The 14682-nt window shown below is 58.4% G+C and overlaps 3 protein-coding genes across 14 annotated transcripts in view; 1 reads left to right on the top strand and 2 right to left on the bottom strand.

Annotated features, from left to right (window-relative positions):
- Positions 1–187: 187 nt before the first annotated feature.
- On the top strand, positions 188–5101 carry LYPLA2 (lysophospholipase 2). Of its 3 annotated transcripts, none has more exons than XM_033227863.1 (10): positions 188–820; positions 2227–2330; positions 2574–2605; positions 2729–2794; positions 3276–3323; positions 3435–3505; positions 3639–3712; positions 3798–3899; positions 4002–4175; positions 4256–5101. In XM_033227863.1, exons 2-10 carry the CDS (start codon positions 2253–2255, stop codon positions 4304–4306), a joined length of 696 nt encoding a protein of 231 aa, XP_033083754.1. In that variant the 5' UTR covers positions 188–820; positions 2227–2252; the 3' UTR covers positions 4307–5101. The 3 variants fall into 3 exon arrangements, with proteins under 3 accessions (XP_033083754.1, XP_033083756.1, XP_033083755.1); XM_033227865.1 differs by having other exon boundaries at positions 188–852; XM_033227864.1 differs by lacking the exon at positions 188–820 and adding an exon at positions 976–1595.
- A 60-nt stretch (positions 5102–5161) lies between these two features.
- GALE (UDP-galactose-4-epimerase) lies at positions 5162–11255 on the bottom strand. 4 transcript variants are annotated; one of them, XM_033227862.1, is made up of 12 exons: positions 10231–11255; positions 8858–8949; positions 8408–8533; positions 8136–8251; positions 7631–7744; positions 7232–7408; positions 6589–6702; positions 6433–6499; positions 6259–6344; positions 6071–6148; positions 5715–5829; positions 5162–5571 (listed from the first exon to the last, which is right to left on the bottom strand). In XM_033227862.1, exons 3-12 carry the CDS (start codon positions 8526–8528, stop codon positions 5513–5515), a joined length of 1047 nt encoding a protein of 348 aa, XP_033083753.1. In that variant the 5' UTR covers positions 8529–8533; positions 8858–8949; positions 10231–11255; the 3' UTR covers positions 5162–5512. The 4 variants fall into 4 exon arrangements, with proteins under 4 accessions (XP_033083753.1, XP_033083749.1, XP_033083751.1 ...); XM_033227858.1 differs by having other exon boundaries at positions 6071–6344; XM_033227860.1 differs by lacking the exon at positions 10231–11255 and adding an exon at positions 9906–10187 and having other exon boundaries at positions 6071–6344.
- A 133-nt stretch (positions 11256–11388) lies between these two features.
- Positions 11389–14682, bottom strand: part of HMGCL (3-hydroxy-3-methylglutaryl-CoA lyase) — a 40944-nt gene continuing 37650 nt past the window's right edge. For all 7 annotated transcript variants that reach the window (XM_033227856.1, XM_033227855.1, XM_033227857.1 and 4 more), the window contains 2 exons: positions 14073–14198; positions 11389–12080 (listed from right to left, as the gene is read on the bottom strand). In XM_033227856.1, coding sequence (XP_033083747.1) covers positions 11979–12080; positions 14073–14198 — 228 coding nt within the window. In that variant the 3' untranslated portion in view covers positions 11389–11978. The remainder of the gene's footprint in view (positions 12081–14072; positions 14199–14682) is intronic.

Raw genomic sequence — 14682 nt, 5'->3', positions numbered from 1 at the left:
ACATTGCTTGTGAAGGGCAGCGCTAACACTGCCAGTGCCTGTCCAGCTCTCCTGATACGGCTTTTGTATTTTTCCTAGGTCCTTTTTTACGTGATTAACGCATCACGCTGTGATTTTACTGTATAAAGCATGTTCACACAACCTCATTTAAACCTACCAACAAAGCCGTGAAGGAGGCAAGGTGGTTATTACCATTTTATATCTCAGGAAGCAGATCCAGAGAGGCAGAATTTCAATGGAATCCCAAGGTTGCTGTTTACTTGCTTCCTTGAGCCTCAGTTTCCCCATCTTTAAGGCTGGAGAACTAGATGATCTGTAAGGTCTCTTCGGTTCGGAGTGTGTCATTCCATTCATGATCCTGGAATAGGGCATGAAAGCCAGTGGCAGACACCCGAGACCTTAAGAGGTGTGTCCCATAGGGATGGCAAGGTGGTAAAGTTTATGCGAACAATAGTGTGAGGGATGCCTCTCCTTCCGGTCAGCCCTCCTCCAGGAGGCGCATGGGTGGTGGTAGCAAGTGGGAGTCTTGGGTGCCCTGTCTCGATTCTACAAGGTGGGAGCGGGAGAGAACCCAGCGACTGCACGACTGAATGACAGGGAGTGGCCCCACCGCCTCCAACATGGCAGCTTCTATCCAGCGAAGCCGGGTCCCTGCTTCCGGGTTCCGTACTGCCGGGCAGGCTACTTCCGGCAGCGCGATGGCTGGGTTCCCGGGACTCGAACGGAAGTTCCGGCGGGGGCGGCCGAGGGGGAAGAGTGTGTGTCTGCGGGAGAAAGAGGAGAATTGCCCAAGCGGCCTCGGAAGCCCCAGGGAGTGGAGGTAGCCAGCCGGCGGCTGCGGAGGAAGGGCATGTAGGGGAGGTCGGCCTTGGGAGGGTCCCGGAGAGCGGGGAGGGGGACTGCGATAGGGGAGGATGGGGGTGGGGAGTGAGGTACGAAGGAGCTGTCCAGTCTTGGGGACTTCGGGAGTGGAGTGGGGCTAGACAAGGGGGTGTCTGGGTATAATGGGACAGACTTCGGGGTCGAAAGTAGAAGAGCCCATTGTGGGGCGGGGGCTTCCCCAGAGTCAAAGGTACAAAGCCCCATTGTGGGCAGGTGCGAGTCCCGGGTCGGGGTAGAAAATGTTACTGGGGAGGGTGACCCTTGGACAGAACAGAAGTTCCCATTGTGGGGAGCAGGAGATCCTGGGTCAGGGTGGAAGTTCTCAAGGTGTAGAAGGAGACAGATCGGGGGAAGGCACCCCTCCAAGGAGGGACCCTGGGCGGGAGGTGCAAGTCCCCACGGTGGAGAAGGAAGGGAATCGCAGCTCAGGGCGGGAGATGCGTTCCCCAGTGGGAAGAGGAGCCCCGGGTCACAGGTGAATGGTCCCATTGTGGGGAGCTGCCCTCAGGGGCCAGAGATGGAAGGTGAGGCCAGTTGGGAGGGGTGGGCAGGCACTTGGAGGCAGGTAGTGGAAGCTTCCGGCGAGTTTGGAGGACGCCGGCGAGTTTGGAGGATGGGGAGGGGCCAGCCAGCCTGACATTCTTTTGTGTGTTTGGGAGTCCCAGAGCGTGGTCAAGCCGGGGCTCGTTTGCAGTCAGTGGCAGCAGCAGCAGGTAGCTCCGTTTAGGGGGGCGTGGAGCACCAGTTTGGGGTTGGGTGGAGTTCTTAACGCTATCTGGGGACATGGGCAGCCCCCTGGGCGTCTGGGAATGGATGGGCCAGAAACTGCTGTGAAGGCTGGATGGGGGCTGGGTCAGGGGAGGTTGAGATGGGGGTTGGAGGCGGCACTGAGTAGGGGATGGAAGCTCCTTTCCCTGGCATTTTTCTCTCTATTTCCCATAGGGCCGGGAGCTGGGGAGGCAGGGACCCAGGGATGATTGGAGAGGAGGGGGAAGGCACTGACCCCCGAGAAGTTAGAGGGGGAATGAAGCAGGCGTGCCGCTGCCTCCCCTCTGCCCCCTGCCCTACAGTCCCTGTGCCCTGCCTCTGCCTGTCTCCAGCAAGCTCAGATCCTGTGGTTGGGCCAGAACCAGAGACACATGTTCTGGGCCACTAGGGTGGCTGCCTCTGCCTTTCAACCCTGGAACTGAGGCAGACTTCCTTCCCCTGTGCCCTGGGACTTGCCTATTTGTGCCCAAGACAGAACCTGGGTGCTGTGTGGGGCTGATGGCCTGGTGGCCTCTTGGGCCAGGATTGTGTCCTGTGCCTGGTTTTGCTCTTGACTGCCACCCCTGATGTGTGCAGGCCCCCGCCGTGGAGCCGTGTGGTGTATGTGTGGTAACACCATGTCTGTGCCCCTGCTCACCGATGCTGCCACCGTGTCTGGAGCTGAGCGGGAAACGGCCGCGGTAAGGGTCCCCTTTCATGCACGGCCAGACACTGTGGGAGCAGCTGGAGGACCAGCTGGAGGGGGTGTGGGAAAAATGGAGGTGGCAGTGATGAGCAGGGAGTATCCTGAGGCCAGGAGGCTCAGGGTAGTAACCTGTTTGCTACCTGGGTTCCTCCAGGTCCCTGGAGGTGGGGGAGGAGTGGGCAGAAGTTGGAGAACCTAGAGGGAACCTTCCTGTCTCCCCATTTCCATCCTTTCCCAGGTTATTTTTTTACATGGACTTGGAGACACAGGGTAAGTGACTGAGGAGGGGTGCTTCTTAAGGAGGGGGCCTGGGCCCAGCAGCGGACTGGAGAGGCCTGCACGTCCCCTTCTCTTCCTACCACATCAGAGCCTTTTCTCCCATCCCTCCTACAGGCACAGCTGGGCTGACGCCCTCTCCACCATCCGACTCCCTCACGTCAAGTACATCTGTCCCCATGCGTGAGTGTCACCCCAACAAGGGAGGGGCTGAGGCTGGGGATCATCTGGGGGTGGTCCTGGCATCCCAGGCCTGTTCTCTCCTGTCAGCTGCATCCTGGGGCTTGGGCTCAGGGCAGTCAGAAGTGGCATTTTCAGCCTTAGCTCCTGTGGAGCCCCCAGGAGTGGGGTCCAGCACCAACCCCCAGCTCTAGGGCCTCCTAGACCTGAGCTCTCCTAGAACCCACACCTCCCTTTGCCCCTTCCCCAAGTACTCACTGACTACCTGGGACCCCGTCACACCAAGCGCTGGGCTCTGCTTCTCCATCGCTGGCGCTTTGCTCCAACCACAGCCTCCAGCCCCACGTGGCAGGTTGCCTGGCAACACCTTAAACACAGGCCCTGCCTGCTGGGAGGCCCCAGGGGCGGCACGGCCCCACTCTGGGCTGTGGGCTGTGGCCTCGTCACTCCTCCTGAGCATGCGGGCCTCTGGCTGTCTCCCCAGGCCTAGGATCCCTGTGACCCTCAACATGAAGATGGTGATGCCCTCCTGGTGAGTCTGGGAGCGGGGCTGGGCAGGGGGATGAGGACCCTTGGGCTGAGGGAACTACAGAGGGCTGGCTGGCTGGGGTTTTCTATAGCTGCCTGTGCCTCTACTCCCCAGGTTTGACCTGATGGGGCTGAGTCCAGATGCCCCAGAGGACGAGGCTGGCATCAAGAAGGCAGCAGAGAACAGTAAGACCCCAGCCCCTCCTCTGCCGCCTCCTTCCCCTGCCCCCCAGGAAAGCTCTGGGCGGTTCCTCAGCCTGGCTCCGTTCTTGGGCCCCTTGGCAGCTTCCCCCCACCTATTTATGCCCCCTCCCCCCAGTCAAGGCCTTGATTGAGCATGAAATGAAGAATGGGATTCCTGCCAATCGAATCGTCCTGGGAGGCTTTTCACAGGTGAGGGGAGAGGGGTGGGGGTGTAGGGGGTAGGGGTGGCAGGTGAGTGAGCTGTGCCCTCATGAGTCCTCTCTTCTCCCTCCAGGGCGGGGCCCTCTCCCTCTACACGGCCCTCACTTGCCCCCACCCTCTGGCTGGCATCGTGGCGTTGAGCTGTTGGCTGCCTCTGCACCGGGCCTTCCCCCAGGTGAATGTCCCCACTGACCCCCCCAACCTTTTGGGTCTGCATCCTCGTGGCTTGGGGACTGCTGCAGCACTAGCTTTGCCCTGAGTCCTATCCGGCCCCCAGGCAGCTAATGGCAGTGCCAAGGACCTGGCCATCCTCCAGTGCCATGGGGAGCTGGACCCCATGGTGCCTGTACGGTTTGGGGCCCTGACGGCTGAGAAGCTCCGGTCTGTTGTCACACCTGCCAGGGTCCAGTTCAAGACATACCCGGGTGTCATGCACAGCTCCTGTCCTCAGGTCAGTGGGGGACCGTTTCCCACTCCCACTTCTCTGCCTCCCGCCAGGAACCTCTCGTGATCCCCTCTTAATCCCCTCAGGAGATGGCAGCTGTTAAGGAATTTCTTGAGAAGCTGCTGCCTCCTGTCTAACTAGTCGCTGGCCCCAGTGCGGTGCCCCAGCTCATGGGGGACTCAGCAAGCAAGCCTGGCACCATCTTGGATCTGAGCCGGTCGGGCCCCTGTCCCCACCCTTCCTGACCTGTCCTTCTCCCACAGGCCTCTGGGGCAGGTGGCAAGGCCTGGCCTTCCTTCCTGGCCTCAGCCACCTGGCTCTGTCTGCAGCAGGGGCAGGCTTTCTTATCCCATTTCCCTGGAGGCGGGCCCCCCTGGCAGCAGTATTGGAGGGGCTACAGGCAGCTGGAGAAAGGGGCCCAGCCGCTGACCCACTCACTCAGGACCTCACTCACTAGCCCCGCTTTGGGCCCCCTCCTGTGACCTCAGGGTTTGGCCCATGGGGCCCTCCCAGGCCCCTGCCCCAACTGATTCTGCCCAGATAATCGTGTGTCTCCTGCCTCCACTCAGCTGCTTCTCAGTCATGAATGTGGCCATGGCCCCGGGGTCCCCTTGCTGCTGTGGGCTCCCTGTCCCTGGGCAGGAGTGCTGGTGAGGAGGTGGAGCCTTTTGAGGGGGGCCTTCCCTCAGCTGTTTCCCCACACTGAGGGGCTGGGCCCCGCCTCCCGGTTACCCTCCTTCCCTGCAGGCCTGGAGCCTGTAGGGCTGGACTGAGGTTCTGGTCTCCCCCAAGCTGTCTCACCCCCTTTGTCCCCACTCTACAGCAGGGAGGCAGTGGGGGAGGAGTTGTGTCTCGTCTTCTGTCTCCATGTGGTTTTTGGGTGTTTTTCTTGTGTCCTGGATTCCGATAAAATTAAAGAAATTGCTTCCTCATTGCTCAGGCCTGGCTGATTCTATTCCAGGGGTGGATAGTGACCATCTGTGAGAACCTGCCCCAGTGTAAGAAAACTTGTTTTTATTTTTAAATACTTTGGAAAGCTCTTTCAGAGCAGTATAAATGAATCCCTGGGAGGGGAGGTTTTGTTCCAGAGCCTTGCCCCTCACTCGCCCTTGGTGGTCCTCATGAACTCTCGGACCCTGCGGAAGAGGAGAGTTACAGACCTCGGCCTCCTGGTCAGTGGAGCCCTTGGCCTCATGCCTGGTGGGATGGGCGGGCCCAGCTGGGGTTTGAGGTAGGGGAGGCCGTGACTTGGCCCCAGCAGCTCCAGGGCCCTGAGTTCCTCCTGCCAGAGGCTAGAGGGCAGGCGGCTGCTGCTTTTCCTGGTCCTTGGTAGGGGAGGGTCCTCAGGCCTGCGCGCCAAAGCCTGAAGGATTCTGCTTCTGCCAGCGCCACAGATCCTCACCTGCAACACAGCAAGGTGTGTGCTCAGGGCCCACGGTGGAATGCAGAGCCTCCCCCCACTCCACAGCCTGCCCTGGCTGGGCATGCCCAGATCTGATCAGCCCCTCCTTGGCCCCTAACTGCAGGGGTCCGGCCAGCACTCACACATCCTGTCCAGTCCTAAGGCTGCTGTCCACCCCAGCTCCTCGTGGGCCAGGCTGGGGTTGGCGTAACAGGCTGCCACATCACCTTCCCGCCGTGCCACCACCTTGTACGGGATCTGCAAGACAGGAGGGTAGTTGGAGCTTAGCTGAGCCAACGCTGGCCCAGCTGCTGGCCTGGTCTTTAAGAAGCGGAAGTGCAGAGCAGCGGCTCGCCCGCAGGCACCTGGTGCTGGGTGCTAGGCAGGCTGAGGAGACTGGGCAGTGCCAGGTGCCCACAGGAGAGGTGAGTGGGAAGGGCCAAAGCTGCTGTGCTGCTGAGAGCTGGGTGGGGTGAGGTGGGTGGGGCAGGGGGCCTACCTTCTTCCCAGAGGCCTTCTCCATAGCTTGGACCATCTGCAGCACTGAATAGCCTGTGCCCGTGCCCAGGTTGTAGATCTGCCCCGCAGAGAACAGGGTTTATGGAAGGAGCTGGACTGACCACCCCTCTGGGCCTCTCTGCCTGGATCTGGTCCCTCCCCTCCCTCATTTCTCCCTTCTTGTCCTACCCGGCAGCCACACTGCTCTTTCAGCTTCCTCAAGGCTGCAATGTGGCCCTTGGCCAGATCCACGACATGGATGTAATCCCGGACACCTGCAGAGAAGGGAGTGTGTTGGATGGGGAGTCTGTTCCCCCTGACTCTCCTGGTTCCCACTCCTAGGTCCCCCGGTCCTAGGCTCACCTGTGCCATCCTCTGTATCATAGTCATTGCCAAAGACATTCAGGGCCTCCCGTCGCCCGATCGCCACCTGGAGGTGGAGATCAGGTCAGTTCCTCTCAGATCCCAGGCACCAGCTATAACCCCAGGGTCACTCCTGTCCCTTCCCTTCTGCCTTACCTGGGAGACATAAGGCATGAGGTTGTTGGGTATGCCCTGGGGATCCTCGCCGATGCAGCCAGAGGCATGGGCACCTGTGGGGTTGAAATAGCGCAGCAGCACTGCGTTCCAGGTCTGTGGGATGTGGGTCAGGCGGTGAGGCCAGAGGCACAGGCAGTGTGTCCCAACTGAACCCAGAGCCCTCCCCATGCCTATTCTGTTTTTTTGAGATGGAGTCTCACTATGGCCCAGGCTGGAGTGTAGTGGCCTGATGTGGCTCACTGCAACCTCCGCCTTCCAGGTTCAAGCAATTCTTATGCCTCAGCCTCCCAAATAGCTGGGACCACAGGCACACACCACCATGCCGGGCTAATGTTTGTATTTTTAGTAGAGATGGGGTTTTACCATGTTGTCCAGGCTGGTCTCAAACTCCTGACCTCAGGTGATCTGCCCACCTGGGCCTCCCAAAATGCTGAGATTACAGGCATGAGCCACCGCGCCTGGCCAGTTGCCTATTCTTTAGAAACAAGCAGGGGATGGGGCCCTCTACTGCGACTGCCTGAGCCTTAGCTTCCTCCTTAGCAGGGGTGTTCAGAATCCCACCCTCAGGCTCAGGGTGGGCCATCAATCAGTGGAGCCAGGGTGCTATCAAGGGGGCCCTCACCTTGTCTGCCTGGCACAGGTCCCGGATCATTTCCTCGATGAAGAACTTGGACTTGCCGTAAGGGTTGGTACAGCCACCAGTGGGGTGGGCCTCGTCCAGAGGCAGGTACTGGGGTTTCCCATACACAGTGGCTGAGCTGCTGAACACTAGGTTCTTCACCCCATGGGCCTTCATGATCTGGCCATGGAGAGGTGGCATCAGTGGCCTCCGCCTCACACATTACTCCCACCCTGTTACTTCTCCACAGGAGAATGGGGCTGAGGTGGGGAAATTGAGACTGGGATGTAAAGACCTGAGTCCAGGATGATAGAGCTTGGGCTCTGTGTTTGGCACTGCCTGCCGGGCTGGGACCCAGCTGGGCACTCTCCTAATGCCTGTGCCCTGCCCCATGCCTCTCACCTCCAGAAGCTGGATGGTCCCAGTCAGGTTAACTCTGTAGTAATCCAGAGGCTTCTGCACCGACTCGCCCACAGCCTTGAGCCCCGCAAAGTGGATGACCGCCATAAAGCTGTGCTGCAGGGGCGACATGGCCAGAGATTGCTCTACTGGCCTTAGTCCTTGGCAATGCCCCCGGCCTGCCTGCCTGCACCCACCTTTTTTTTCTTTTTTTGACATTTTCGCTCTGTTGCCCAGGCTGGAGTGCAGTGGTGCCATCTCAGCTCACTGCAGCCTCCACCTCCCGGGCTCAAGCCATCCTCCTATGCCAGCCTCCGAGTGGCTGGGATGGGCTACCACAGGTATGGGCTACCACACCCAGCTAATTTTTGTATTTTTCTGTAGAGATGGAGTTTCACCGTGTTGAGCAAGCTGATCTTGAACACCTGGGTTCAAGTGATCTCCTCACCTTAGCCTTCCAAAGTGCTGGAATTATAGGCATGAGCCACCATGCCCAGCCTGCACCCACCTTTTTGAAGAGACGCTGTAGGGCTCCCTGGTCCAAAATATCCATCTCCTCAAACTCCACAGAGCGGCCTGCCAGCTCCTGGACCCGCCGCAGGCTCTCAGGCAGGGAGCCCCCTCCTGGTAGGGTACATGTAGGCCACATCATGACGACATGGGGTGCTGTGTTCCCAGGGACTCGCCAGACACACATTCCCCACCCGGTGGTGGAGGTGGAATCCAGAGTTTTGCTTCTGCCATCCCCTCAAGTAGTCCCAGCCCCACTGCCCCGCTCACCACGGAAGGCGTTATGGAAGTTGTCGATGACCACGGGCAAGTAGCCGGCCTCCAGCAGCTCCAGCACCGTGTGGCTGCCAATGTAGCCAGCGCCACCTGTTACCAGCACCTTCTCTGCCATGGCACCTGGCCCAGGATAGAGAGTCTCAGAGGTGGCTTGGGCTGCCCGCTCAGAGCTTCCTTCCCACTGGAATCCTGTCCCCTCTGCTCACTTTGGAAGGAGGCAGCCGTGTGCCCTAGGTACCAGGCTGGCTCAGAAGTCAGCCCTGGGGCAAGTCTGGATACTATCACTTTCTGGCGTTAGGCTTTGGAAATTAGCCTCTTGGCCTCAGTTTCTACCTCTGTAAAACGGAGCTAATAACTGTATAAACATCATGAGGCAGTGTGAGGGTTCAGTGAGGTGATCTTAAGGGCCCACCACAGGAGAGCTGGGGAGACTGACACAGGCACCTTATTTTCTAGTTCCACTTGTCTTGGAGTTGGAAAGATGGAATCTGAGGATCCACACTTCTTTCTCCAAGGTGACTGAGGAGCGGAGAGTCCTGGGCAGAAGGAAAATAGCAGCAGGATTGGGACTCCAGGGTCCCAGGAAGGGGTTCTGTCTGCTCAGACCGAGGCCTGTCCAATGCCTCCACCTTCGCTAGGTGTAAATTGGCACCTGGGCTCAGTGACTAATACCTCCTGCTCTAGGCGGCCCGCACCCCCTTTCCCTCAAGGGTCAGCTGGGAGGAAGCAGGAAATAGATCACATGGCCTCAAGGATGAGGTCTTTGCCTGGCAGGCTGAGGCCAGCTCAGGGGCAACCACACCGTGGTTGGTCCTGGAGTGGGCCCCACCCAACCCTCGCTCAGCCTCTGCCCATGCCAGGGCCAGCCCGGTCACTCCTGGCTCGGAGTTAGGAATCCCACCCAACTTAGGCCTCTCTGGGTAGGCCGTGTAGACGTGGACTTTGCCAGGTGCGCACCTCCACCCTGAACAAATTGCGGGCAGAACAGCCGGGACGGGGAGGAAGCCCCAGACACTAAGGCCTTTCATTCCCAGCGACCAGGCCAGCTGCCGCCTTCCTCCACGCTGCCTCTATCCCCTTCTGGGCTCACGCAGCTCCAACCCACTTGACCAAGAGCCCTCTGCGTGCCAGGCTCTGTACCAGGCACTTTTGCATGATTTTCCTGAATTCCCCCAGCATCTCGGTGAGGCAGGTGTTATCACTGGCATTTTACAGATACAGACACTAGGGTCAGAGAGGTGAAACAGTTTCCCTTCGGTCCCACAGCTGGCGACAGCGGGCTGAAATCTGGATCGCCAGGCTTGCAGCCCGGCCCCCTCCCCAGGCGGCTCGCCCTTCCCCCACCGCTCCCCGCTGGACTCTGCCCGCCGCGCGGAAGCCGCCCCTGCCCCCGCCCCGCGCCCGGCGCGGACCCCGAAAGTGGTGGCAGAGAGGCCCTGGGAGGCAGGAAAGGTGGTCTCAGCCCGGCTGCGCCCCCGACCCGCGGAGTGACCTTGCTCAGCCGTCGCCCCCTCGGTTTTCCCAGTCTGTCTGCTGGAGGAAAGGGGAGCCGGGCCGTGGGCACTCTAGGGCGGCTGGGTCTCAGGCTGGGCTTTGGGCTGTGGCGCGGAGCGGCGCCGAGCTAGGAGTCCCCAGGCCGGGAATGAATGAACCTCGGCCGCCCCAGCCCAGGCAGCGGGGTACCGGGACAGAGGGGGCGGGCCTGCCCCGTGGGGACTCTGCCAGGAACGCGACCCGCCCCTCGGAAACTCCCTCGCTCCCCGCGGACTCCCCGGCCCCTCGCGAGCCCACCCGGCCCTTCATTCCGCCTCCCGAACCTGCTCGGGTTCCCGCGCCCCGCACTGGCTCCAGAGGCACCGCCTCCTGCGCCCGAGCGGCGGGCCCTTTAAGTGCTGACGGCCCACCCCCACCCCGCTCCTCCACGCCCCCAAGGAAACGTGTCACTCGGGTTACGGCCACTACGGGGACGCCGGGAGGACAAAAGACCTCCGCGCTGTGACTGCGACTGCGCGGCGCACGCCCACGGAAGGCGGAAGTGGGCGGTGCCACCCCGCGAGGGGCGCAGCCAGTGCCAGGTCCCGTGGGCGGGTGGGTCCCTGCCGGTGCCCCGGGTCCCCAGGCCAGCTTGTCCCAACCCCTGGAAGAGGGCCGCGCTTCCGAGGGGGCAGGGGATAGAGAGTAGGGGGCCCACGGCTCCGCCCCACTCCGACCCGTAGGTTTTCAAACTTGCCGGTGTCTACCAGACCCTGAATTCAAAATCTTGAACTACCCGATCCCACGGGACTAAGGCAGGAGAGGGTCGCAGGGGCCGTGGTGCCGGAAGTCCAGTCTGCAACTAAACCAAGGAGCTGGAGGAAGCTGTCAGGCCACACTAGCGGTTCCAGCGCCCTTGGCTCTCAGCCCTCACCGCGGTCCACACCTGCCGGGAATGCTCTGCCCTCTGCCTGCCACGACGGCAGGTTAGAAAATGATTTTGTTTACAATGAAAAGTGGAGCTAAAGAATAATATGCACTAAATGTGACATCCTGCGTGATGAAGCCAGAGCAAAGGAGCCCTAAATGCAGGAGCGCACAGGTGTCCCCGCAGCCGAGAATCAGCGCCTGACCGCAGAACCCGGGGAACCGACAGGTGAGCGCTCCCGGGCCTGAGAGCGCCAGGGAGAGGCCGGGCCACCGAGGTCCAAAGCAGCAAGTGTGCCCTCGGGGGAGCTTGTGCAGTAGCCCTAGTCACAGAGGCAAAGCTCAGAAACAACCCTGTCGGGTGTTCTGGCCAGCAACTGCTGCAAGCAGCCTCCTGAGTAAGCCCAAAACCACTGATTTCCAGTCACTATGGATTTGGGGCTCAGGTGGGGAAACAGGGAGGAAATGCAAAGATTAATAAACTAGTTCATAGTCTCCATTTTCCTCTCAGAGTGCAACATGGTAAAGTATTTTCCTCCCCCACGCTCATGTATACACACAGCTGCACAACCGAATGCCGGAATGATTCTGTGCCATTCAACCTTTAATTACATAAGCTGTTTTCAAAAATCACATTCAGCGTGGAGATTTTCCAGAGATGCTGGAGTTGGCAGATGGCCAGCACGAAGCTCTCCACTTTCCACAAATGGTCTCTGCCAGCTTGGGAAGAAGCCCCATGACCTGTGTCCTGAGAAGTCAGACAGCAAGGGCCCCAAGGCCATGGCAGGCTGGAGCTGTGTAGAGGGCAGCCAGGTGGCCAGCTCGCAGATTCCATACAGAGAGGAGACTCAAGGATCATGCCAAGTAGGGAATGGGGTTCCCACATGTCCTCAGGGATTCAACTCCTGGGCCAGGGTCCATAATGAAGGGAGACTTCAGCCCTCAAAGCCTCTTGCTCCTACTCAGGTCTGGGCAGGAGGTCCTGCTGCCAAGCAGCTCCTCCTGCCCCTCGCCTGCTTTCTGCCAGGAGAGACCTCTGTGTAGAGCTGGCTATGAGGTACCTGCACCATTTAACCTCATTCTCATTTCCGAGTTCCCATCCATGAATCATCTGTGTGTGCACCTATTTCCATACCATCCCCAGGGCTTCAGGTGGGCAAGGGGCTCAGAGTTTACAGGTAGCCTGAGCCACTTTGGAGCTCGTTTTTCTGTTCAGGGCTTGACAGATAAAGTTCCCAGCTTCCAGAAGCTTCTGGAGATTCACACCCTTTGAGAAACAAGTTAGAGGATGTGGTAAGTCATAGGCATAGCCCTCAACACCAGGGAAAACATCAGCATGGATAGACAACTGTGGTACTGAGAAAGTAAAGGTGAAGATAAACAGGCTTTTTCCTTGACAGCGGGGCGCCAGCTGCCTGTGAGTTCCTGTCTGTCTGGCACCTGGATTATTCCTCTGACACCCCCTCATGTAAGATGCCCAATCTGTATAAGGGTTTGTAGTGCAACTACCAGGGCAGAGATCTCATCAGTCTTGTTCAGTACTCCCTCTTCAGGGCCCAGCACAGGGCCTGGCCCACAGAGGTAAAAAACCGATATTCAAGTGAGGATTGTGAGGCAGAGAGGGAGGGATAAAAACACCAACTAAAAGGGCCAGGCAGAAACCCTCTGTTCATACAGTAGCTCATATTTGCTGAAATGCACTGTGTGTTCAGCTCTGTGCTAAAGCATTCTACATAAGGTTTCTTTTTCTTTTTAATTTTTTTTGGAGACAAGAGTTTTGCTCATGTTGCCCAGGCTGGAGTGCAATGGCGCGCTCTCAGCTCACTGCAACCTCTGCCTCCTGGGTTCAAGTGATTCTCCTGCCTCAGCGTCCCAGGTAGCTGGGGTTACAGGTGCCCGCCACCACACCCAGCTAATTTTTGTATTTTTAGTAGAGAAGGGGTTTCACCATGTTGGCCAAGCTGGTCTCCAACTCCTGACCTCAGGTGATCTGCCCACCCTGGCCTCCCAAAGTGCTGGGATTACAGGCCTGAGCCACCGTGCCCAGCAATTTTTCTATTATTAGTAGAGACAGGGTTTCACCATGTTGGCCAGGCTGGTCTCGAACTCTTGACCTCAGGTGATCCATCCGCCTTGGCTTCCCAAAGTGCTGGGTTACAGGTGTGAGCCACCGTGCCTGGCCCTCTACATATATCTTTTTTTTTTTTTTTTGAGATGGAGTCTCGCTCTACTGCCCAGGCTGGAGTGCAGTGGCCAGATCTCAGCTCACTGCAAGCTCCGCCTCCCGGGTTCACGCCATTCTCCTGCCTCAGCCTCCCGAGTAGCTGGGACTACAGGCGCCCACCACCTCGCCCGGCTAGTTTTTTTGTATTTTTTAGTAGAGACGGGGTTTCACAGTGTTAGCCAGGATGGTCTCGATCTCCTGACCTCGTGATCCACCCGTCTCGGCCTCCCAAAGTGCTGGGATTACAGGCTTGAGCCACCGCGCCCGGCCTATATCTTCTTACTTAATCCTCACAATGGCTCCATGAGATAGATAGCATTATTATTCCCATTTCTTAGGTTCAGATAGATGAAATGATTTGTCTGAGGTCTCATAGCCTGTGAGTGGCAGCAGTACGCTTTAAACCCAGTTCTATCTGATCCTCAAGCACAGATGCTAGTCTGCTTCCGTCCCACCACTGAGGGCCCTGGTGGACTCTGGTAGATCCCTGGTGAGCTGTTTAACGCTACTGTCCGCATTTTACAGAGAACAAAACAAAGCCAAGAGAGAACTGACTCATTTCAGGTCATGAACCTGACCCTTCCCAGGACCCCTTCCATGTTCCCTGGTGTCTCCTAGGACTGAGCTGTCAAAGTCACCCGGACACTCCAGCCTTCTTGTGCCCATGCGTGTGGCCTCACTCAACCCTACTCTCACAAACATTAAAACATTAGATCAAATATCCATAATCCCTGGCACCCTTCTCCTCTTTTGTTTTGTTTTGAAGAGACAGGGTCTTGCTCTTTCACCCAGGCTGGAGTGCACTGGCAGGATCATAGCTCACTGCACCCTCAAACTCCTGGGCTCAAGTGACCTGCCTCAGCCTCCCAAAGTGCTGAGATTATAGGCACGAGCCACTGTGCCTGGCTAACCCTTTCCCTCTTTACTCCTCCGCACCTTAACAACCCCAAAGACCCCCATCTGCTTTTGTTCTCAGCTTCAGGCCAAGCCCTGGTCAGTTCAGGGCTGTCGCCACCAGGGGGTGGGCGGGCTTACCGTGTGAATGCCCAAGCCCTCTAGCATGTAGACCAGGTCCTCCGTGGCCAAGTTTCCTGATGCCCCCTGTGCATAGGGACAGCCTCCAAGTCCTGCCACAGAAGAGTCCACGACACTCACTCCCATCTGGAAACATAAGGATGGTGAAACACGGTTGGCGCTGGGGACAAGAGCCCACAGAGCTGGGCCTTGCAAACCTCCCAAGCGTCTGTTGCCTGAAATTCTAGAGTCATTCTTTGCTTTGGCTTATGATCCTGTTGACACGAAAATCCCACAGAGACAGTGCTTCTCCCTTTAGTTTCCATTACACTGTTTCTTCTGCCAGTAGTATCTTTCCTTTCATGGTGGACTCTCACCCTTTAGGTTCCAGTCTGAAAGCTACCTGCTCAGGGAGACCTTTTCTGATCACCAGCCTAACCCCCTCCCAATGCTGAAATTTCAGACCTCTGTTGTTTACTGTGGTTCATTTATTACCCCCCGCTTACCCCCCACCACCTCCAGGCTGGTCTCACTCAGTCAGGGCCTTGCCACATGAGGGCCACATCCCATCTTCCCAGGTCAGTCACCTCCCACTCTCCCAAATGACTATTTCACTTTCTCCTCTCTTGTT

The sequence above is a fragment of the Trachypithecus francoisi genome, unplaced genomic scaffold, assembly GCF_009764315.1.
Source record: "Trachypithecus francoisi isolate TF-2019V2 unplaced genomic scaffold, Tfra_2.0 Lachesis_group12, whole genome shotgun sequence".
NCBI lineage: Eukaryota > Metazoa > Chordata > Mammalia > Primates > Cercopithecidae > Trachypithecus > Trachypithecus francoisi.
Note: the sequence above shows the minus strand (reverse complement) of the source record. Positions and strands in the feature narration are given on the sequence as shown.